We start from the raw sequence: 25,393 nt of genomic DNA, 5'->3' as shown, positions 1-25,393 counted from the left end.
AGGCAACACTAGACAACTAGACAACTGACAGCCTACAATAAAGTAGAGGGCGTATGTATGATAGAGAAGTATTAGTAGTATAAGTAAAGCAGAGGGCGTATATATAATAAAGAATTATAATAAGTTCTATTTATTATTGTAAATTTATTTTTAAAATAATTAAATAATTATAACTAAACAAATTAATGAAAATTAAACATTTTAAATAATTAATTAAAAATAAATCATTAATTAAGTAATAAATTGAAAATAATTTTGCTAATAAACGAAAATTTGTAAAATTTGGCCTGAGAATTTTGTAGGAGACAGGGGCGGCACTAATTAAGATTTTGCCCGAGGTACAGGAGAGGCCAGATCCACCACTGAGGGGAGGGCATAGCACAACCGAAAAACAGATGGAAATTAAATTGGAGATTTAAGAAATACTAGGAAAATATTAAAAGTCATAAGACAATTGGAGACTCCAGAGGACAGCAGTTTCAGCCACTGATTGGAACAGTTTTAAACCTGTAAATGTTAAGTATGACAGTTTGTGTAAAGAATTTTTTTTCTAAAATACGTCTTTTTCTTATGGTTGCAAGCTTTAGAAATTTGTGATGGGAGATTTTAATAACAGACAGCTCCAACCGACCTACGTACTAATATATCAACTTTATTAATCTACCAAGGACATAAAATAAAATAAAACATCTTGCCCTCTGGACCAATCTTAAAAGTGTTCATATACAAAAACCATGTTTTGTCTGCTAGTTTTTGCATTTTTTCAAGATTATGAAGTTTTTTTTTGGGGGTGTAACGCTTTAGTTAGTGTTGTCATGCTGAATCGTGAAAATAGGTAAAAATAAATAATGACTTAAAATTGACAAAGTTCTTCGTCCGTAAAAAGTCAAAACCTGCATATTTTTGACAATTTTTCCCCAAGTCTCTTTATTATTCACTTTGTCCCCAGATACAACCAAAAGCCTGCGCAGCTGCGTGGAGGTCTTTTTCATTGAATATTCAATTCCCAATTTTTCTCCGTTTTTTAGATATATATTCATAGTATGGCCGTTTTATTTTTAGATGTACAGGCGTTATTTAGATATATATATGTCTGTGTAAGTTTCCACTTAACCCAATTAAGATAATTAGATTTCACTTTCATTGTCCTTTGTACTTTAAGTTTTCAAATATTGCATCATATTCCAAAAAATTTTTTTATTATCAGAAACAAATATCTTCATATTGTTGGCCGAAACTTGAAAAAGAGCTCCTCTTCCACACGTCAAATCTATACCCCTTTTAATTGTTTTTTTTTACACAGGGTTTCCCTAAAAAAACGCCGGATTTGAATCTACAATAAATCAAACTTATTTATTTGAAAGGAGCAAACAAAACACACCAGTCTCACCAGGAGGTGTTGTAATTATACGTGAAACCCAACATCGGTCATATGGCCCCCATGCCAGACCTACAGGCAGTTATTCTATCCATTAAATACAGCGTGCAAAAATTTGCCTGATGTTCGATAAAGGGGGAAACACCCCCAAAAAGCCAAATTTTCTCAGTTATGTAATTTCATGGACAGAATAAGTGCCTGTAGGACTAGCATGAGAGGGGGAGGGCAACAATCCGGTACTCTTTTTGGACACCTTGTAGATGAAAGAGACGCAATTCAAAAGAAGGTCAAATGGGTGTACAGACATAACAAAAAAAATCTTGTTAATTTTTATTAAATTCCTCATTCAATATTAGTTGTCAGTGATTTAGAAAGATACATTTTAATCAAGATAACGTTAATGCTGCTCCCGTGTTTATTGGTAAATGGTCTTTGCTTTTAACACCAATAACAGCATTCTTATATACTCTAGTATCTTTTTCGCTTGTAATTTTCATGTTTGTAGCAATCGAAAGGGTAAATCGACCATCAAAGGATCCTAGTCCGAGTTTGCCATTTTGGGACAAGTCAAGACTTTTATTTCATGGTAGAATTACTAGTTCCATTCGACAAATGACTATACTGCTCCACACCTCCCTTGATCCTTACAACTCCACTGAAGAGATGGAGGTGACCTGGGTTGATCTGCTTATGGATTGGACAAACTGTAGGTTTATTTCTCTTTTACACGTGATTATTTTTTTATGTACTAATGATCTTGTGAAAAAACATTGTCTGTATTTTTTTTTTTTACCTTCAACCTTTTTCTTGAAGCTTAAATACCTCAGTATATGTTCTTTTTGTTTTAGTATATATATATATATTACGTTCTGAGTAATATACGCATTATGGAGACTGAATATTGAGCCTGGAATAGCTTTGTACTTTTCTTTTACCCATTTTTTTTTTTTTTTGTCCCTATTATCCGGTGAAAAAAATTATCAGTTCTTTTTTAGCTTCAATCTTTCTCTTGAAGCTTAAGTAACTCAGTATACGTTTTTTTTTTATTTTAGTGTGTACATATTATATGCTGAGTAATATGTGCAATATAGAGACTGAGTATTGATTGTAGAATAGTTTTGAATTTTTCTTTTACACATTATTTTATTTTTAAAGTACCAATTATCCGGTGAAAAATATTATCACTTTTTTCTTTTCTTCTTTTAGTTTCAATATTGCTTAATTACCTCAGTATATATTCTTTTTATTTCAGTTTGTACATACTACGTGCCTGGTAATATATGCCTTATGGAGAGTGAATGCGAGTGCGGAATAGCTTTTTTTTTCTTAAATTTTTTTAAATATGTGTTCTTTTGATTATGGGCTTCGGTATGGGGTAATGTGTATGGGCTTTTTGTTATGGGCTTCAGACTGAGTAATGTGTATGGAGCACATGAATATTGTTTTTCATTTTGGTATATATATATATATATATATATATATATATATATATATATATATATATATATATATATATATATATATATATATATATATATATATATATATATATATATATATATTATATATATATATATATATATATATACCAAAGTATTAAGTGCTTCATTATGAAGACTGAGTAATAATTATGGAGTAACTTTTCGCGTGTTTTTTTTTATTTAATGTTTTTTCATTGCGTTGTTTTCTTTTTAATATGCGCTTCAGCATAAGAAAAACCTGTATTTTCTCTTCAGTTCGGTATATATATGTACTATATGCTTCATTATGGAGACTGAACATTAAGTGTGGAGTAACTTTGTTTTGTTCAATCATTTGGTGTCCTTTTCATCTCAGCATGTGTTCTTTGTTTACGCGCTTCAGTATAGAGGCTAAATATTGAGTATGAAGTATCTTAAGTATTGACCATTGGGCTATGAACTAGCATATGTTATTGCCTATAACCCAGGAGTTACTTGCAAACATGGAGAAGCCCTATCGCTTTTAAAAGAAACACCGAGGAAAGGGATCTAACAATGTCAAGGACGAACTAATGCCATCTCTTCCACCTGAAGCCATACTTCAATCAAGTACTGCTACTACTACCGACTCACTGCAGCATTAGGCCACCTGAGGCCAACACAACTGCACATGCTTTTGCTCCGCCCCAGTCTATTCGAAGCTTTGCTTTTTACCCCCTCGCGGAAGTTTAAATGTCCTTTAAATCTTTCCATTTGACCTCTTCTTACCCTAATCAGGGACGACCTGTTTTTCGTTTGGCCCCATTTGGATAGTTAGGAAACACAGTCTTTGGTAATTTGTCATTCTTCATCTGTTAAACGTGGATCTTAATCTTTCTTTCATTTCATTTTAGTATCAAACCACCTTGTTCGTACAGCTTAATGGTGAGTCATGGTGAGTCACACAGTCATATGGTGATTATTTCGAGCACCTTAGACTATTATTTTTTCAAACATATCAAATATGGGCAAAAAAAAAATCCCAGTATAAAGTAAATGTAATGTTTCATTTAAATGTTTTTTTGAAGTGTTAAATATTTTTTTTCTCGGTGACCGTTTTTCCAAGTATTAGTACTATTTTTAGGTTAATGTAGTGTTTCATTTAAGTGTTATATGATGATGGCTGATCAAACTTTATGTTATTTGTGCCTTTCATTTATGTTATTCTACTGTGTTCATGGCCGTATATTTGGCTTTAAAATACACTTATCTATCTATCTATCTAATATGCAGAATAATTGTACCAAACACATTTTGCATGCAGCCCCGCTATACTTCCCCCCCCCCCGGAATGTGAAAATCTATAGTCCAAATTTATTTCTAAACTAACGAAAAAAGCGGCGTGTTCTCGAATTTTACAAAGTGTAAACTTGAGTTAGTGGTTCATAATACACAAGTACCAAAATTCCTTCCCCCTACGGAAATTGAAAAGATAAAACTCAAAGAGAGTTCTCAAACTTGTAAAGCCTTATTTTCCACGGGGGGGGGGGTATTTTCTGGGGGGTAAACGCCGGCCACCATTAAAATCGTATAAAAGTTTGAAAGGGTAGATTTTTAAGGATTTGTTGCCATATCATCCCTTTTAAGCTTGTTTTTCCAAGATCAAATGCTTATTGACAACCTCATAACCTTTACAAGTTAGGCGCAAAAAAATACTAATATTTTTTGTTTTGCTTTTTTTTACCATCGTAAAATTCATGTTTTAGCTGTATAGCAGCAGTATTGGTTTCTGAATTTTTTATACAGCTTAAGGTTCATTGAAATAGTTGAAGGTCCGATTAAAACAAATTATAAAAGCAAATCATATAATTAATAGTCAATCCTTAAACAGAATGTAAATGGCACAAAGCATAAATGTAAGTCAAAATGTAAACAAATTTTATGTTGATGCGAAGCGTAATGACTTACTTGACTTAAGTCCCATCCGCCCTTGAAGGGTGTCTTGGGGCCTCTTTCTTCGTAATGGCGTGGATGTGCCTTTTGTATGCTTCACGGTCTTCTGATAGGTGAAGAAGGTTCGAGAGGTGGTGAGGTGCAAAGTTTTCCTTCCACCTTTTTGGGGGACGACAACGAGGACGAGAACCGTGAATTTGGCATTCCAAGGGGATTTTTGGGAGACGGGACCGACTCATCCGTTGTACGTGACCGAGCCATCGAAGTTGCTGGAGCTGGGTCTTTCATGAGAATTGTTTGTTGTACTTTAAGGCGCTCGAAAAGTTCGACATTTGAGATTCTATCAAGGTAAGTGATCCCGGCGATACGGCGTTGGCACTTAGTTTCAAATGCTGCGAGTCGACGGTTGTCATTTACCTTTAGCGTCCATGTTTCACATTAGTATATTGCGATGGGGATGATCAGGGTATCGAAAAGTCGTGTCTTAAGCCGCAGAGACAAATCCTTGCTTCGCCATTTGGGCTTAAGGGCCTTGAAACTGGAATTTGCGAGGGCGAGACGTCTTTTAATGTCTTTTAATGTCTTTTGTTGTCGCTGGTGATCGAATTACTAAGGTAAGGGAACTCGACGAACCACTGTAGACTCTCTCCATCAAGTTTAAGGTCTGGCTTAACTGTATCCGGAGACTTTTGTGAGTACCTCGTAACCTTAGTATTTTATACATTTAATGTCATTCCTAAAGAACCAATGGCTTCCAGGACGTCGTTAGCAATGGCTTGTAGATCCTCGGGTGTTTCAGCCATTTTGTCGATGTCGTTGGCATAGGCTAGCTTATCTGTCTGAACACCCCCTATATGTGCGCCGCAAGTCGTTTCAACCAGGGATAAGACTGCTGTGAGGAAAAGGTTGAACAGCTCAGGAGACAAGAGGCATCCTCGAAGAACACCTGCGGAAGCCTGGAAACTGTCAGTGAGACCTTCACTAGTCATGACGCGACTCCCAAATTTGGAGTACATATCTTTGATAAGATCTACTAGCTTTCGTGGGATTCCATAATGGAGGAGGATATGTCATAGGCCATTTCTCCAAATAAGGTCAACTGCTTGCCTAAAGTCGATGAAGAGCTGATACAGGTTGCGACCGAATTCCAGATATTTCTCTAAAATTTGGCGAACATTGAAAATTTGGTCAACGGTCGATCTCCCAGGGCGAAAACCGGCTTGGTATTCTTGGATGACTAAGGATGACACGGCTCTGATCTGTTGGAGTATAATTCGGGTATAGATCTTGGCAGTTTGACTTGTTAGGCTAATAGGACGGTAATTATCACATATCGGCCCTGACCCCTTCTTGTGTAGTGGAACAATTCTGGCTTCGCGCTAAGAAGTTAGGAAACGCCTCTTTTGCCAGGCAGCGGATACAATCTTGTGGAAAAGATCTATAAGTGGTTCACACCGGACCCTTCAGCAGTTCTGCCTGTATTCCGTCCGGGCTAGGAGCCTTGTTAGTCTTCAGTGCTTGGATGACATCCTCGACCTCAGAATGGAGAGGAGGTGGGCTGGGGTCTGAGACAGTAACGAGAAACAGTTCCAGGACAGCAGGATTTGGATGGATGTCAGGATTAAGCTTTTCTTTGAAATGCTCCATCCATCTCGATCGGATACCTTCTGTGCTTTGTATCTGGGAGCCGTCTTTATCTAGCAGTGCACAAGAACTGAGAATTTTCTTGCTTGTTAGTTCACGAACTCTCTTATACTTGAAGTATGATTCGCCTTTCTTAAAATCAGACTCACACTGTTCGTATTTGTCTTTAATGTAGGTGCGATGGGCTCTACGGGCGGCTTTTTCTACAGCACGCTTCAACTGCTTATATCTGTCCCTGCTCTCTCTTTCTGACCTGTTATTGTGTTTTCGTTTCTCAGCACATAATAAAATGATTTCGTTGGTTATCCAAGGCTTTTTATCACCCTTTTTGGTTCCTAGGGCGGACACTGCTACTTTGCTGATGATCTTAGAGTAGTCTTTGACCAGTTTATCGATATCCTGTTTAGATAGATTTATAGGAATATTAGAAAGAAGGTCCGATATTTGAGTAGACACTTCATCGATGTGGGTCTGGCGGACTTGAGGGTCTTTGAGAAGATGTTTGTTGAAACGAGCGGGACTATTATTCAGCTTTGCCGAAGATTTCAGGCGTATCTTTAGTGCAGACATGACCAGGGAATGGTTGCTGTCGAAATCACCACCTGCGAGGGTGACAGTGTTAGCACAGAAGATTTCCAGCACCTACAGATGAGAACGTAGTCAATAAGATTACGGGTTTTTCCATCCGGCGAGGTCCATGTCGCCTTACGACGTTCTCTGTGTTTGAAGAGAGTGTTGGTAATGGCTAGATCACTGTCTCTTTAAAATTCATTGAGATTGTCAGACTCTTCATCTAGTTTGCTGCAGTCAGGAGCGTAGACTTGTATAATCGTGATGTTGATCGGTGATCCTTTCATTCTTATCATAATCAACCGTTCTGACACGGCCGTTACGGAAATCAGGGATCTTCGTGCCTTACTCGACATAAAAAAACCAACACCTTGGCGATGGACGCCATCGGTTCTCCCAGACATTATCAGACTAGTGTTGCCGATCCTTTCTTCACCAGTGCTAGGGAGGTGTGTTTCTGAAAGTCCCACAATATCCCATTTATATCGGTTTAGTTCATTTAGGACAAGATTTATTTTGCATTGTTTAGCAAGTGTCCTAACGTTCAGGGTTCCAATAGATAAAATCAATTTAGGGGAAAGAATAGCCTCCGGGTTTGGAGTTATCAACATTGTTAAAGGGTCTCCATTCACGAGATTCTCGGTCGTCAGATCGTCGGTTGCCCCGGACGCGGTAACTTCCTCGGTCGCCCTGAATGCAGCAGGATTGGTTCCCGTTATTGATCGTTTGTACTTCATAGTTTTTAATAACAAAGAAGGTTTCGTGGCTAATTTCAGGACGCCGGTAAGCCACTCCTCTCCACCCCTAGCAGGGGCCGGCTATATCTACTACCGATAATGCGCCCTTCTGGCATCCCGCATCACCTACAATTTTCCCATTGCTGGGAGAAGGTTTGTGACTGGAAGGAAGTATCCATACGCTGATGGGCCCTGCCCAGTGCACACCAGAGGGGCCTTCCACCTCCTCGGCCTGAACTTATGGCCCCCCGACGTGGGTGCTCCAGCTATATTTCAAGACCCCCAGAGACCAGGTCCTCCCTTGGTCCGCGCCTCCCTACCGAGAGGTGCCCTGCATATCTACAGGACATTCCCCTATCGGCCACCTGGGTACGCGCCAAGTGGCCTGGGAGAGGCCCCAAAACTCAAAACTCAAGCATTACGCGAAGCGTAATACTAGCTTTAAATTACTTACTTCAAAACTTACTTTACTTTAAATTTTTCGTATGCTGATCAATGGTCTACGTCGCACAATTGCCGATCTCTTGATTCACTGTCCTTGGCCGGGAGTGCAATGCGTGGTTGGGTGCAATAGGAAAACCCAGGAGAGAACAGATAAAATGGTTGCCTAGTTCTGAGATAAAAGCGCTAGTAGGACAACTAATTTTTTCCAAGTTTACATATTGGATAGAAAGGGCTAAATGGATAACTTCACAAGCTTAATTGGTTTTTATCTCCGGTTTTGGTTTTGCGTATTAATTCTTGAAATGACCGTTTGCGGACGTACCCAAAACTCAGTTCCAAAGGAGCTAAACTCCGGATTCTGTTCAAGAAAGGGGGGGCTTATTATCGTGGCTTATTGTCGTGTACGTAATAGGGGCGTATGGCTTATTATCGTGTGTTTGTTATTAAATTTATTGTGTCAAAAAAGGCCATAAAAGACATTAATATAGCTACAGAAAATATTATATTTATAAATATGAACTAATTTTAATCTCTGACCTTTTTTGTGTTATGCAATTTTTTGGGGGGCTGCAATCTCTTTAGCCCCGTTCCTTGCTTACGCTACTATCGTTTTTGGGTGCAATATTGATGTCATTTAACGAGTTGAAACTAGTTTTAATTTATTTTTTTTTTCTGTTTTTTTAGGTAACTTTCTCTTCAAGGGTGATTTTAATATATTTGTTCGGACTGCATCAAAGTATGATGACTGCCGGTTGTTGCAGATGCCTAACTTAAAGATGACGATTGCCCTTCAGTGGTTGTGTCTTGGAGACCCAAATGATCACCACTCTGTAATGCCATGTGCTCCTGACAAAGTTCCAGAATATTCTATGAACCAGGATCATGACTCATATCGGTAATTCTCCCTTTTTTCTGTTTTTTCATCTGTTTCTGTTTATTGAAGACGAGGGATACAAAAATTATATTTACTTTATGATGTAAATATATTCTGAGAGCACATACACGACATTCAATAAAAAAAAATGAGGATATGAAAAAAATTAAGGAACTAAACGAGCTTGATTTGCAGGCAGCGAAAAAAATAGAAGACTTCTGCTAAGCCGTCCTCAGCGCTAAAAAAAAAACGGGGAAAGGAAAAAGGGTATGAAAAAACTTACGTTTTAAAGTTGGCAGAACCCAGCTATCTTTTGAATGGTCTTAAATTATTTTTTTTTCTCTCTCTCTCTGTCTCTTTTTCAATAAATAGTTATAGTAATCAATAGTTATACACAAAGGCATAGTTATTGAGCCTTTCAACTATGATGAACTGAATATCTATCTCAAAATTTTGATCGGACGATTTTGGAAAAAAACAGGGGCGGGGCAGGAGGCCTAGTTGCCCTCCAGTTTTTTTGGTCACTTAAAAAGAGTTCTAGAAATTTTAGTTTCCATTAGAATGAGCCCTCTCCCAATATACTAGGACCACTGGGTCGATTACCCCTGGGGTAAAAATAAAGAAAAAAACGAATTAGTTTACTTAAAAAGGTTAGGTCTTTTAAACGTGCCTGTTTTAATTCCCTTTTTTGAGCGTAAAGGTCAGCTTAACGGAGATATTTACTGAAATATCTGCTTTGTCTTTTTGTTGCTTTTTTTGTTATAACTGGCTGAAAAGCACCCTCGTATGTTTTTTTTTTTTTTTTTTTTTTTTTTTTTTTTTTTTTTTGACGGACGGACGGAACCTAGTGATGACCTGACTATTTCTGCATAATGCTTGTATTTACGAAATAAAATGCCTGAAAAAGACAATTTAAACATTAAGTGAATCCCTGTTATTACAAATTTAGGATAATAGAAAAAATAGTGCCCTTCAGTGGTTATCTCTTGGAGACCAAAATAATCACCACTCTGTAATGCCCTGTCATCCTGACAGAGTTGTGATATTGGTTATTTTTTTTGGATATGGGTGACCAAAAATTGCATTTTATAACAATAATATGACTGAAATATCAAAAAAAGAGTAAAGACTAATTGTCAGTGGACCTAAAACTAAATCAGACGACCGATTAGAATCTTTTGTCGACGAAACTTTTGTGTTTTTTGTGTTCTCTGCAGAGAGAAAAAAATAGAAAATTTATTTGTTTAACAAGTTTTGCAGAAATTAGCTTAATTATATTAATGTCCCACAAACTACATTAAACATACCACTTTCCTACTCATCCAAGAATTACTTTAAACTGACTAGGAAAACGATAATAGTTTTAAGCGGTCTGTAAGACCGCTTAAAACTATTTATCGACAGTTTGTGTGTTCTTTGCTTGGCATAAGTCGAAAAAATCACAATAATTGTTTTTTTTTTTAATCAACATCTGCATAGATAAGCCTAATTACTCCACTATCCTGCAGTTACTTTAAATTAACCACCTACAGACGCGAGCTTTCAAAGATATTTTCACTTCCATCATTACTTGCCATGTCTTGATTTCTTTGTCTTGCAAAATACTGGATTGCATGCCAAGCTTTCTGTGGGAGTTTGCTATGCCCCGACCAGTGAAGCAAATGCAGAGGTAAAAGACCAATTTTATAGAACTTTACAAGCGGTAACAATATACCTAGGATATACCTAGGATATACCTAGATATACCTAGGCTTGACATAACATGCTTCATTGGAGACTTTAATGCAAAGATTGGCAACGACCGGGATTATTGCCCCCAAGTACTAGGTTACCCATGGGCTTGGAGACCGAAATGAATATAGGTGAATTGCTCGTTGATTTTGCAGCAGCCAATGATTTAATTGTTGGTGGGAGCTTATTTGCTCATGTTGACATCCACAAATATTCTTGGACCTCCCCTGATGGTTTAACTTAAAATCAAATAGACCATTGTTTGGTTAGCCGAAAGTGGCGCTCAGGCCTCATTGATGTACGATCGTACCGAGGTGCTGATGCAGGATCTGACCACTTATGATGGCAAAATTTAAAATCAAGTTGAGGAGAAATACAAAGAAGACTCCTCGTTCCGACCCTCCTTTTGACTCAGACAAGCTGCTAAACAAAACATTGAAGCACGATTTTGTGGTAGAACTTTCGAATAGCTTTCAAGCTCTCTCTCAACCAGAACAGATCAAGAACACATGCGGAAGGACATGAAGATTTGTTTTCAATCGGTTGCCTCGGAAATTCTTGGCTACCGAAAGAGCCCGAAAAATCAGTGGCTTTCAGACAAGACATGGGCCCTCATAGAGAACAGAAAATGTATAAAACAAACCCTTTCTCAGAATCAAGTACCAAGCCAAATTATCTTTAAACGTGCCAGTTATAGAGAAGCAGACAAAGCGGTAAAAACGAGCGCAAGAAATGACCACCGTTGTCAAATTGAAAGGAAGGCGGAACTTGCAGAAGAAGCTGCCAAAAGAGGTGGCTCTAGAGCCCTTTATAGGATTAATTAAAAAAAAAACATTTCCGAAAAATAAGTTTTTCAGAGAAAAGTAAAGGCCATTTTAAACTTAAGTTCAGCAGATACGAATACCTGTTAAAATTAAAAATAAAAACGACCAGAAATTACTATTAAAGAATAAATGAAACCCAAAACGAACAGAAATTAAATAAACAATCACAGCAAAAACATACAAAAAGTAATAATATAAATGAATAAACATATCTTAAAGCGATTAATGATTATACTTAATATTAAAGTAAAGATTAAAACGAAAAAAAATAGTTTTCTATTAAAGTATAAATGAAACTTTAAACGAACAGAAATTAAATAAACAACCAATGCGAATAAACAAACAATAGATATTAATGTAAATGAATAAATAAATCTTAAAACAAGTGAAGCTTAAATTGAATATGCGAATCAAGCTTGATGCAAAAAAACACTGAAAACAAGAGTTTGGGTATCGCCTCCTTCTCTCACTGTAAAAGTGTAAAACCTACTGCGTCATTGGCGCTTCACTAAAAACGAATTATATTACAAATATTTTCTTTTCCAGTTCTTACAGCATTGAAAATAAAAATAAAATTAGAGTGAAATAAATTCTTGTACTGATGGATCTTTCAACAACTAATATTATTATATATCAATTATTCAAATTTGATGTTGTTTAGACTTTCCAAGACTGCTCAAAGTACGCATATAATTTTCAGTAAAGCGCCAAAGACGCAGTAGGTTTTTAACTTTTACAGTGAGAGAAGGAGGCGATACCCAAACTCTTGCTTGTAGTGATTTTTGTTCGTTTCAAGCTTGATTTGCATATTCAATTTAAGTTTTACTCGTTTTAAGATTTATTTATTCATCTACATTAATATCTATTGTATGTTTGTTTGCAATGATTGTTTATTTAATTTTTGTTCGTTTTGAGTTTCGTTTATACTTCAAAAGCAAAATATTTTTTTTAGTTTTAAGCTTGATTTTCATATTCAATCTAAGCATTACTCGCTTTAAGATCTATTTAATAATTTATATTATTAATTTTTGTATGTTTTTTCCTATGATTGTTTATTGAATTTCTGTTCGTTTTGAGTTTCATTTATTCTTTAATAGTAATTTCTGGTCGGTTTAATTTTTAATTTTAAAAGGTATTTTTATATTCAAATCTTAATTTTAAAATTGCCGTTAATATTATTTAGAAACCTTATTTTTATGAAATTTTTTTTAATTAATTTTTGTTCGTTTTGATTGCAAAAAGTTTCAAAATTTTTTAAAATTCCTTATTTCAAAATCAAACTTTAAAAAAAATATCAAACCTTCTTCAAAGTATCAAAACTGGTATAAAAGTAACAATATCAAAGTGAAAAAAGTTTGCCCCTTTTGAAGTTTATACGACAACCCCTTCTATATAAAGTGCGTCTGGAAAAAAAATAAATGGAGCGTGGGGGGAGGCTAGTTGCCCTCCGATCACTTTTTACCCTTAAAAAGTGAATTACAACTTTCAATTTCCAATCAAATGAGCCTTATATGAGGCTCATACGAGTATCCGTTCCAAAACAACAATATAGACCCCCAAGGTATAACTTAACACACCTACCCTCGGGCCCTGGAGGGATGTTTGAACGCCGCCGATTTTCTTATATGAAATGTTTAATCATATATATATTAAGTGCGTCTGAGGAAAAAATGTAGTCTGGGGGGAGGCTAGTGGCCCTCGGATACCTTTTGACTCTTAAAAAGTGACCTAGAACGTTCAATTTCCAATCAAATCAGCCCTCTCTGGAGTTTATAAGAGCACCTCTTTCGTATGAACCATATATGCCCCCAGGAAAAAACTAACAACGCCGGCCCCCGGCCCGGGAGGGTTTGTTGAGACCGGATTTTTTGTTATCACACGTTTTAACAATTTTTAAAAAAACTGACTATCTCAAAAGTTGTAATGAATGGGTTTATAGAAACAAGGACATTGGGGGGGGGGCAAGGGTACCTTAAATATCTTTACTCTTAAAAAGTAAAATAGAACTTTTATTTCCTATAAAATGAGATCTCTATGAAGTTTATACGAGCATCCCTTTCATAAGAACCATACATGCCCTTAGGGCATAACTTACAACGCCTTCTCCCGGGCCGTGGGGGTTGTATTGACACTGGAGTTTTTCTTAGTCGACCTTTGAACTATTTTATTTTTAACAAAATGTCTATCTCAAAATTTTCATCAGTTAGGTTTGGAAAAAGAAGGCGTGGGTGGGGGGGGGGCTAGTTGCCCTTGGATCTCTTTTGACTGTTAGAAAGTGAACTCGAACTTTCAATTACCAGTCAAATGAGCCTTCTCTGAAGTTTATACGAGTGGCCCTTTCATAATAACCATATATGCCCCAGGACATAACTTACAAGGCTGCCCCCGGGCCCTGGGGGGTTGTGTCAACACCTGATTTTTGTTATCCGACTTTTGAACAGTTTTTAACTTAATATATATCTCAAAATTTCTATCGGATACATTCGGGAAAAAAGGGACGTGGGGGGGGGGCTAGTTGCCCTCCAATCTCTTTTGACTCTCAAAAACTGAACTACAACTTTCAATTTCCAATCAAATTAGCCCTCTCTGAAGTTTTCACGTGCAACCCTTCCATAAGAACCATATATTGCCCCAGGGCATAACTTACAACGCCTGCCTTGGGGCCCTGGGTGGCTGTGTCAACCCCGGAGTTTTCATTATATGATCTTTTAAGTGTTTTTAAAAAAATGGCTATCTCAAAGTTCTTATTAGATGGGTTTGAGAAAAAAAGGGCCTGGAGGGGGTATAGGTGCCCACCAATCTCTTTTGACTCTTCAAAAGTAAACTAGAATTTTCAATTTCCAATCGAATGAGCCCTCTTTGAAGTTTATTAAATAAAAAAAAACAAGTTTTTTAAACTGAAAGTAAGGAGCGACATTAACACAAAACCATCCCCGAAATTAGGCCGTATATAACCAGGGCGGGCCCCACCACAACGCCTCGCTATTTAAGCGACAGATTTTTTTTTTTTTAAAAAATGGATCTTTGAGGCCGCGAAACATTTTTGCATAAAGAGCAAGGCTTTGTGGAGGGGACAGCCCCTTCCATATAGGGAATAATTTCTGTTCGTTTTAAGTTTTAATGTCGCTCCTTACTTTCAGTTTTAAAAAACTTTTTTTTTATTTAATTTCTGATCGTTTTTTAGTTAATGTAGCTTTTATTTGCACAAAAATTTTACTTTTCTTTTCCTAAATGGATGTCTTTACAAATTAACTTACGTAACTAACTTCTATATTCCTGTATTTTTCTTCTGGCAATAAATACAAAGTTGCAGATTTTTGCAGATATGAGCTTAAAACCTATGTAATGGGGTTTTCTGATACGCTGAATCTCACTGTGGTATTTTCATTACAAATTCTTACACGTCCAGGGGATGTGCCCTCCCTTTTTAAAAAATTGAGTAAATTTTCTCCGGCTCGTAGCCTTTGATGAGTAATGCTAAACATATAAAAATTTAAATATTTATAATCGACATGATAAAAACATTCTTTTGATATATTTATTGACATCAGAATTCCATTTTTAAAAGTTTCGATTACTATTGAGCCGTATCGCTTGTTTTTTTATTGTTTTTTTTTATTACGTATATGTTATTACGTATATGAGGGGGATCTCCCCTTATTCAATACTACGCTGTACACTTTAAAATTAAAAAAACAAATTGGATTCACACACCCCTGAATCACCAAGGCCGTTTAATTAGAATTGCTAGCTCGTTTGAAAGCACTAAAAAAAAACTATAGCGTTAACAGTAAGTTATTGACTTGGGGGAGAACCCCCTCACACACTTTCTAATTTCTGTTGGTTTTAAGTTCTAATATTCCTTCTTACATTTCAGTTGAAAAAACTTGTTTTTTTTTATTTAATTTCTGATCGTTTTTTAAATAATGCTTGGAAATCTGGCACCCCCTTCATAGAAATTTCCCTTACCCCAAATAAACATCCTCCCTGGAAATATTCTCAAGAGTAATCCCCTCCACTAGCGCCCCACCCTCCAGAAAAAATCCTTACTGAATATGGTTGTATACTTCCCAATAACCAATAAATAATGCTGGCAAGTCCGGCGCCCCCTTCATGGCAATTTCCCTACCCCCATGAAAACTTCCTTCATGAACAGATCCTCCAACGTAACCCCCGACCCACCCTTCCCTCCCACTACCAGAAAAAACCTCCTGAAAACTTCTGTATACTTCCCAATAACCAATACTATATGTTAACATTGGGTAAAGTTCATGACTTTTAGCCCTCCCTCTGGGAACTTCGGGATATTAAGTCACCCTAAAAGACATATTTATCATATTTTCGACCATGCTGAACACAATGGCTATCTCAAAATTTTGATTGGGTGACTTTGGGAAAAAAATAAGCGTGGGAGGGGGCCTAGTTGCCCTCAAATTTTTTTGTCACTTAAAAAGGGCACTAGAAGTTTTAATTTTTGTTCGAATGAGCCCTCTTGGGATATTTTATGACCACTGGATCTATGCGATTCCCCCTGGGTAAAAAAAACAAAAAACAAACAAACAAATAAACACGTATCTGTGAACTTTCTTCTGGCAAAAAATGTAAATTTCCTCATTTTTGAAAATAGGAGCTTGAAACCTATACAGTAGGGTTCTCTGATACGCTGAATCTGATGGTGTGATTTTCATTAAGGTTATATAACTTTTAGGGGGTCTTTCCCCCTTTTTTTGAAAATCAGCCAAATTTTCTCAGGCGCGTAACGTTTGATGGGTAGCACTAAACTTGATGAAACTTATATATTTGAAATCAGTATTAAAATGTGATTCTTTTGATATATCTATTGGTATCAAAAATCCTTTTTCTAGAGTTTTGGTTACCATTGAGCCGGGTCGCTCCTTACTTACAGTTCGTTACCACGAACTGTTTGAAAAGTTAAAAAAAAAGTTTTGATTCACAAACCCCTGAATCACAAAGGCCGGTTAATTAGAATAGATAGCTCTTTTGAAAGCACTAAAAAAACTGTAGCGTAAAGAGCGAGGTATTGACTTGGGGGAGAACCCCCTCACTTACGTTATAATTTTTGTTCGTTTTAAGTTCTAATATTCCTTCTTACATTTCAGTTGAAAAAACTTGAATTTTTTTATTTAATTTCTGATCGTTTTTTAAATAATGCTTGGAAATCCGGCGCCCCCTTCATAGAAATGTCCCTTACCCCAAAGAAACATCCTCCACGGAAATATTCTTCAGAGTAACCCCCTCCTCTAGCCCCCCACCCTCCAGAAAAAATCCTTCCTGAAAATGGTTGTATACTTCCAAATAACCAATAAATAATGCTGGCAAGTCTGGCGCCCCCTTTATGGCAATTTCCCTTCCCCCATGAAAACTTCCTTCATGAACAGATCCTCCGACATGACCCCCGACCCACCCTTCCCTCCCACTACCAGAAAAAATAATAAATAATTATAATAATAATAAATTAATAAATTGTTTATTAATAATTTTAATATTAATAATTAATAATTGTTTATTATAATAATTAATAAATTGTAATAAATTGTTTATTTATTAAATAAACAATCATAGTAAAAACATACAACAAGTAATAATATAAATGAATAATTAGATCTTAAAGCGAGTAATGCTTAGATTGAATATGAAAATCAAGCTTAAAACGAAAACAAATGTTTTGCTATTAAAGTATAAATGAAACTTAAAACGAACATAAATTAAATAAACAATCAATGCGAACAAACATACAATATATATTAATGTAAATGAATAAATAAGTCTTAAAACGAGTGAAACTTAAAAAGAATATGCAAATCAAGTTTGAATCGAATAAAAATAACTACAAACAAGAGTTTGGGTATCGCCTCACTGCAGAAGCCTAAAACCTACTGCGTCATTGGCGTTTTACTAAAAACAATTCTTTGAAATGTTTTCACTTTTGTAACTTTAAGAAATCAAAAATTAATTAAGATTTTAGGGAATAAATATCAACATATGTATATTAAATTGACAATGCACATTTTTTTTTCAGTAAAGTACAAATTATATTCTGGCTTTTAGAAAGCATAGGGGTTTTGAACTCTACTCATATTAATTTATGCTCGTTTTGAGTTTGACTCTAATATTTATTTTAATTTTTGTCCGTTTTGGGTTTCATTTATTTATTGATACTGATTTGGGGTAGTTGTATGCTTGGTAGATTATATGATAGTCCGGACGCCAGGTGTTGAAAATATGAATCATACGACGACGGAATGGGGCTGCTATGAGAATTAGCCTACCCTCCACCCCCAAAATTGACCATGCGGATTCAAAAATACCAATGGCACTTGCTTGCGAGTGGTGGAACACTCCGAAACTTGACATTTTATTATATTTTGTTGTTTCATGCAAGAAAATGCATGTTCCACAAAGTTTGAGGTGCAGTTTTCCGCTGAAATAGAAATGCCTAGAAGCCATAGAATGTTTTCATAACAAACTAACACGATTAGTTAGAAAAAATGGCAGAGTTAAAAAAATAGCAAAACTATATGAATCTTGAACAGTCTTGGAGAGTATAAACAAAATCAAATTGAATATTAGATATATGATGATATTAATTGTTGAAAGATCCATCAGTTCAAGATTTTTTTTCAATGTAATTTTTATTTTCATTTTCAATGCTGTAAGAATTGAAAAATAATAAATTTGTAATATACGAGTAATTCGTTTTCATTGAAGCACCAATGACGCAAAAGGCTTTAGGTTTTTACAGTTAAAGAAGGGGGCAGTATCCAAATTTTGTAGTAGTGAAACTATATTTGTCTTGACCAATCTTGAAAAGAACTAACAAATTAAACTGAATATGTGATGCATAATGATATTAATTGCTAAAAGCTCATCAGTTCAAAATTTTACTGTAATTTTAATATTTATTTTGAATATTAAGTACAAAAGAAAACATTTGTAATATAATTCGTTTTCAGTAAAGTGCCAATGACGCAGTAGGTTTTAGGCTTCTGCAGTGAGGCGATACCCAAACTCTTGTTTGTTGTTATTTTTATTCGATTCAAACTTGATTTGCATATTCTTTTTAAGTTTCACTCGTTTTAAGATTTATTTATTCATTTACATTCTTGTATGTTTGTTCGCATTGATTGTTTATTTAATTTCTGTTCGTTTTAATTTTCATTTATACTTTAATAGCAAAATATTTGCTTTTATTTTAAGCTTGATTTTCATATTCAATATACTCATTACTCGCTTTAATATTTATTTGTACATTTACGTCCTCACTTGTAGTATGTTTTTTTGCTGTGATTCCTTACTTAATTTCTGCTCGTTTTGGGTTTTATTTACTATATAATAGTTATTTCTGGTCATGTTGAGTTTAAATTTTAAAAGGTATTCATATAAACTGAGCTTAAGTTTAAAATTGCCTTTACTTTTATTTGAAGAACTTATTTTTTTCATTTTTTTTTATTAATTTTTGTTCGTTTTTAATTGCAAAAAGTTTTAAGTTTTTATGGCATGGAGGGGGGGGTGCTTACTGTCCGATTATTCTTGACTTTAAAAAACAAATCTAGAACTTTCAATTTAAATCGAATTTAAATCGAGGCTTTTATCAAAGTCTATACGATTACCTCTTTGATAAAACCTTATGTATGAACAATAGACAGCTTGCATAACTTGTGAACAGCGATTGACAACAATGAATAGGTTGAAAAAAGAGCTCCAACCAAGAGGGTTAAACTATTCCGCTTGCTGGCACAAAAGCATCATGGCTATTTGGAATTGACCTTATTAGGATTTTGTGTGCCAAAGTGATTTTGCATCTTCCTTGGAGTATGTATTTTAAGCTTATAATTGGATAATTATTATAGATTTCCTATGTGTTCTTCCCATACAAAACCCCTTCCCATAAGTTACAAACCCCCCTTAATAAGTTATGCCCCAGGGCATAACTTAAAACGCCTACGCCCGGGCCCTGGTGGGCTGTGTCGATATCGGATTTTTTTGTTATCAGAACTTTGAATTATTTTAACAAAATGTCTATCTCAAAATTTTTATCTGATGCATTTATGGCTTGGAGGAGGGGGGGGGCTAGTTACCCTCCAATCTCTTTTGACTCTTAAAAAGTGAACAAAAACTTTCAGTTTTCAGTCAAATGAGCCCTCTCTAAAGTTTGTACAAACATCTCTTCCATAAAAATAATGAGAAGAATTCGGAGAATCCTTAAATTACAACCCTTGCCTTGAGGGCTGTGGGGGAGTTGTCATCCTCAAAGACCTAATTTCCAGAACTTAAAACTATGTTTAATTAAATGGCTGTCTCAAAATTTTGATTGGATGTGTTGGGGAAAAAGTGGGCGTGAGAGGGGGATTGGTTGTCCCCCAATCACTTTCGACTATTAAAAAGGGCACTAGCCCTTTGAATTTCCATTCCAATGAGTCTTTTTTGAAGTTTCTAAGACACCGCCTTCTATAAAAACCGTATATGCCCCCAGGGCATAACTTAAAACCCTTGTCCAAAGGGTTGTGGGGGATTGTCCTCCTCAAAAACCTATTTTATATCTGAAAATCAACTACGCTGAACAAAACAGCTATCTCAAAATTTTGATTGAGAGTGTTTGGGGGAATGATGGGCGTGGGGGGGGGGGCTAGTTGCCATCCAATAACTTTTGACTATTAAAAAGGGCACTAGCCCTTTTAATTTCTAATCGAATGAATCTTTTTTGAAGTTTCTACGAAAACCCTTTCTATAAAAAACCTTATATGCCCCCAGGGCACAGCTTAAAACCCTTGTCCTGGGGGCTTTGGGGGAGAGTCCGCCTCAAAAATATAATTTCTATCTGGAAATCAACTACGCTGAACGGCTATCTCCAAATTTTGATTGAATGTGTTTGGGGGAATGATGGGCTTTGGGGGGGGGGTAGTTGCCCTCCAATCACTTTTGACCATTAAAAAGGGCACTATCCCTTTGAATTTCCAATCGAATGAGCATTTTTTGAAGTTTCTATGACAAAACATTCTATAAAAACCTTATAGGCCCCCAGGGCATAACTTAAAACCCTAGCCCTGAGGGCTGTGGGGGAGTGTCCTCATCAAAAATATGTTGTCTATCTAAAAATCAACTATGCTGAACAAATTGGCTATCTAAAAATTTTGATTGGATGTGTTTGGGGAATGATGGGCGTGGGGGGGGGCTAGGTTCCCTCCAATCACTTTCGACTATTAAAAAGGGCACTATCCCTTTGAATTTCCAATCGAATGAGCATGTTTTGAAGTTTCTACGACAACGCCTTCTATAAAAACCTTATATGCCCCTAGGGTATATCTTAAAACCCTTGCCCTGAAGGTTCTGGGGGAGTGTCCTCCTCCAAAACATATTTTCTATCTGGAAATCAACTACGCTGAACAAAATGGCTATCTCAACATTTTGATTGGATGTGTTTGGGGAAATGATGGTCGTAGGGGGGGGGGCTAGGTGCACTCCAATCACTTTCGACTATTAAAAAGGGCACTAGCCCTTTAATTTCCAATCGATTGATCCTGTTTTGAAGTTTATACGGCAACGCCTTCAATAAAAAACGTTTTATGCCCCCTGGGGATAACTTAAAACCCTTGCCTTGAGGGTTGTGGGGAGGGGTATCCCCCTCAAAAGCATATTTTCTAGCTGAAAATCAGCTACGCTGAATAAAATCGCTATCTCACAATTTTGATGTGATGTATTTGGGGGAATAATGGGCGTGGGAGGGGGGCTAGTTTCCCTCCAATCAATTTCGACAATTAAAAAGGGCACTAGCTTTTTGAATTTCCAATCGAATGAGCCTTTTTTGAAGTTTCTACGACAACTACTTCTATAAAAACCTTATATTCCCCCAGGGTATAACTTAAAACCCTTGCCCTGAGGGGTGTGGGGGATTGTCCTCCTCAAAAATATATTTTCTATCTGGAAATCCACTATGCTGAACAAAATGGCTATCTCAAAGTTTTGATTGGATGTGTTTGGGGAAATGATGGGCGTGGGGGGGAGAAGGGGCTAGTTACACTCCAATCACTTTCGATTATTAAAAAGGGCACTATCCCTTTAATTTCCAATTGATTGAGCCTGTTTTGAAGTTTCTACGACAACACCTTCTATAAAAACCTTATATGCCCCCAGGGCATAACTTAAAACCCTTGCCCTGAGGGTTTTGGGGGAGTCCTGCTCAAAAATATATTTTGTATCTGGAAATCAACTACGCTGAACAAAATGGCTATCTCAAAATTTTGATTGGATGTGCTTGGGGTAATGATGGGAGTGGGGGGGGGAGTTGCCCTCCAATCATTTTCGACTATTAAAAAGGGCACTAGCCCTTTAATTTCCAATCGAATGAGCCTGTTTTGAAGTTTCTACGACAACGCCTTCTATAAAAACCTTATATACCCCCAGGGTATAGCTTAAAACCCTTGCCCTGAGGGGTGTGGGGGAGTGTCCTCCTCAAAAATATATTTTCTATCTGGAAATCCAATTTGCTGAACAAAATGGCTATCTGAAAATTTTGATTGGATGTGTTTGGGGAAATGATGGGCGTGGGGGGGAGAGGGGAGCTAGTTACACTCCAATCACTTTCGACTATTAAAAAAGGAACTAGCTCTTTAATTTCCAATCGAATGAGCCTGTTTTGAAGTTTCTGCGACAACGCCTTCTATAAAAACCTTATATGCCCCCAGGGTATAACTTAAAACCCTTGCCCTGTGGGCTGTGGGGGATTATCCTCCTCAAAAATATATTTTCTATCTGGAAATCAACTATGCTGAACAAATTGGCTATATCAAAATTTTGATTGGATGTGTTGGGGGGAATGATGGGCGTGGGGGGGGCTAGTTGCCCTCCAATCACTTTTGACTATTAAAAAGGGCACTAGAACTCTCAATGTCCAATCAAATGAGCCTGTTTTGAAGTTTATACGACGACGCCTTCTATAAAAACCTTATATGCCCCCAGGGCATAACTTAAAACCCTTGCCCCGAGGGTTGTGGGGGAGTGTCCTCCTCAAAAATATATTTTCTATCTGGAAATCAACTACAACTTACTGGATGTATTGGGGGAATGATGGTTGTGGGGGGGGACTAGTTGCCCTCTAATCACTTTCGACTATTAAAAAGGGCACTAGCACTTTGAATTTCTAATCGAATGAGCTTTTTTTGAAGTTTCTACGACAACACCTTCTTTAAAAACCTTATATGTCCCCAGGGCATAACTTAAAACCCTTGCCAGTTCGTGGTAACGAACTGTAAGTAAGGAGCGACCCGGCTCAATGGTAACCGAAACTCTAGAAACTACCCATCAAAAGTTAAACGCCTGAGAAAATTTGGCTGATTTTCAAAAAACGGGGAAAAGACCCCCTAAAAGTTATAGAACCTTAATGAAAATCCCACCATCATATTCAGCGTATCAGAGAACCCTACTTTAGAGGTTTCAAGCTCCTATCTACAAAAATGTGGAATTTTACATTTTTTGCCAGAAGAAAGATCACGGATGCGTGTTTATTTGTTTGTTTTTTTTTTGTTTTTTTTCCCAGGGGTAATCGTATCGACCCAGTGGTCCTAGAATATCGTGAGAGGGCTCATTGGAACGGAAATTGAAAGTTCTAGTGCCCTTTTTAAGTGAACAAAAAAAATGGAGGGCAACTAGGCCCCCTCCCACGCTTATTTTTTTCCCAAAGTCACCCAATCAAAATTTTGAGATAGCCATTTTGTTCAGCATGGTCGAAAATATGATAAATATGTCTTTTAGGGTGACTTAATCCCCCTAAGTTCCCCGTGGGAGGGCTAAAAGTTTTTAAGTTTACCCAATGTTAACATATAGTATTGGTTATTGGTATGTATAAAGAATTTTTCTGGAGTTTTTTTTTCTGGTTGTGGGAGGTAAGGGTGGGTCGGTGGTTATGTAGGAGGATCTGTTCATGAAGGAAGTTTTCATGGGGGAAGGGAAATTGCCATGAAGGGGGCGCCAGACTTGAAATTAAATTTAAAAAAAAACAAGTTTTTTAAACTGAAAGTAAGGAGCGACATTAAAACTTAAAACGAACAGAAATTATTCCGTATATGAAAGGGACTGTCCCCTCCTCAACGCCTCGCTCTTTACGCTAAAGTTTGACTCTGTCTCACAACTTTATTTTTTAAAACAATAAAAAACTTTAGCGTAAAGAGCGAGGCGTTGTGGAGGGGATAGCCCCTTTCATATACGGAATAAAATGCGTGTTTATTTGTTTGTTTTTTTTTTGTTTTTTTTTCCCAGGGGTAATCGTATCGACACAGTGGTCCTAGAATATCGTGGGAGGGCTCATTGGAACGGAAATTAAAAGTTCTAGTGCCCCTTTTAGGTGACCAAAAAAAATGGAGGGCAACTAGGCCCCCTCCCACGCTTATTTTTTTCCCAAAGTCACCCGATCAAAATTTTGAGGTAGCCATTTTGTTCAGCATGGTCGAAAATATGATAAATATGTCTTTTAGGATGACTTAATCCCCCGAAGTTCCCAGAGGGAGGGCTAAGAGTTATGAACTTTACCCAATGTTAACATATAGTATTGGTTATTGGGAAGTATACAGAAGTTTTCAGGAGTTTTTTTTTCTGGTAGTGGGTGGGAAGGGTGGGTCGGAGGGTATGTTGGAGGATCTGTTCATGAAGGAAGTTTTCATGGGGGAAGGGAAATTGCCATGAAGGGGGCGCCAGACTTGCCAGTAATATTTATTGGTTATTGGGAAGTATACAACCATTTTCAGGAAGGATTTTTTCTGGAGGGGGGGCTCTAGGAGGGGGTTACTCTGAAGAATATTTTCGTGGAGGATGTTTCTTTGGGGTAAGGGACATTTCTATGAAGGGGGCCCCGGATTTCCAAGCATTATTTAAAAAACGATCAGAAATTAAATAAAAAAATTCAAGTTTTTTCAACTGAAATGTAAGAAGGAATATTAGAACTTAAAACGAACAGAAATTATAACGTAAGTGAGGGGGTTCTCCCCCAAGTCAATACCTCGCTCTTTATGCTACAGTTTTTTTTAGTGCTTTCAAAAGAGCTATCTATTCTAATTAAACGGCCTTTGTGATTCAGGGGTTTGTGAATCAAAACTTTTTTTTAACTTTTAACGTAAAGAGCGTGGTATTGACTAAGGGGAGAACCCCCTCATATACGTAATAACATATACATAACAAAAAAAAACAATAAAAAAACAAGCGATACGGCTCAATAGTAATCGAAACTTTTAAAAACGGAATTTTGATGTCAATAAATGTATCAAAAGAATGTGTTTATAATGCTGATTCTAAATATATAAATTTTATTAAGTTTAGTATTACTCATAAAGGCTACGAACCTGAGAAAATTTACTCGACTTTTTAAAGAGGGGGGAAATATCCCCTACAAGTTAAAGAATTTTAATGAAAATCACACCGTCAGATTCAGCGTATCAGAAAACCATATTACATAGGTTTCAAGCTCATATATGCGAAAATCTGCAACTTTGTATTTTTTGCCAGAAGAAAAATATACGAATATAGAAGTTAGTTACGTAAGTTAATCTGTAAAGACATCCATTTAGCAAAAGAAAAGTAAATTTTTATGCAAATAAAAGCTGCATTAACTAAAAAACGATCAGAAATTAAATAAAAAAAACAAGTTTTTTAAACTGAAAGTAAGGAGCGACATTAAAACTTAAAACGAACAGAAATTATTCCGTATATGAAAGGGGCTGTCCCCTCCTCAACGCCTCGCTCTTTACGCTAAAGTTTGACTCTGTCTCACAACTTTATTTTTTAAAACAATA

At 36.4% G+C, this 25,393-nt stretch overlaps 1 protein-coding gene across 1 annotated transcript in view; it reads left to right on the top strand.

The window, feature by feature from the left end:
• LOC148951510 (protein hobbit-like) overlaps nt 1-25,393 on the top strand; it is a 114,459-nt gene that overhangs the window by 27,826 nt on the left and 61,240 nt on the right. Inside the window, 2 exon segments of the mRNA XM_089091135.1 lie at nt 1,884-2,084; nt 8,850-9,060. Of these exon segments, the coding sequence (XP_088947261.1) occupies nt 1,884-2,084; nt 8,850-9,060 (412 nt within the window).

This window comes from Artemia sp. Qi Xiang Cuo, chromosome 6 (assembly GCF_049724085.1).
Source record: "Artemia sp. Qi Xiang Cuo chromosome 6, ASM4972408v1, whole genome shotgun sequence".
Taxonomy (NCBI): Eukaryota; Metazoa; Arthropoda; class Branchiopoda; order Anostraca; family Artemiidae; genus Artemia; species Artemia sp. Qi Xiang Cuo.
The sequence above is the reverse complement of the archived record's forward strand: the minus strand, read 5'-3'. Positions and strand labels throughout refer to the sequence as shown.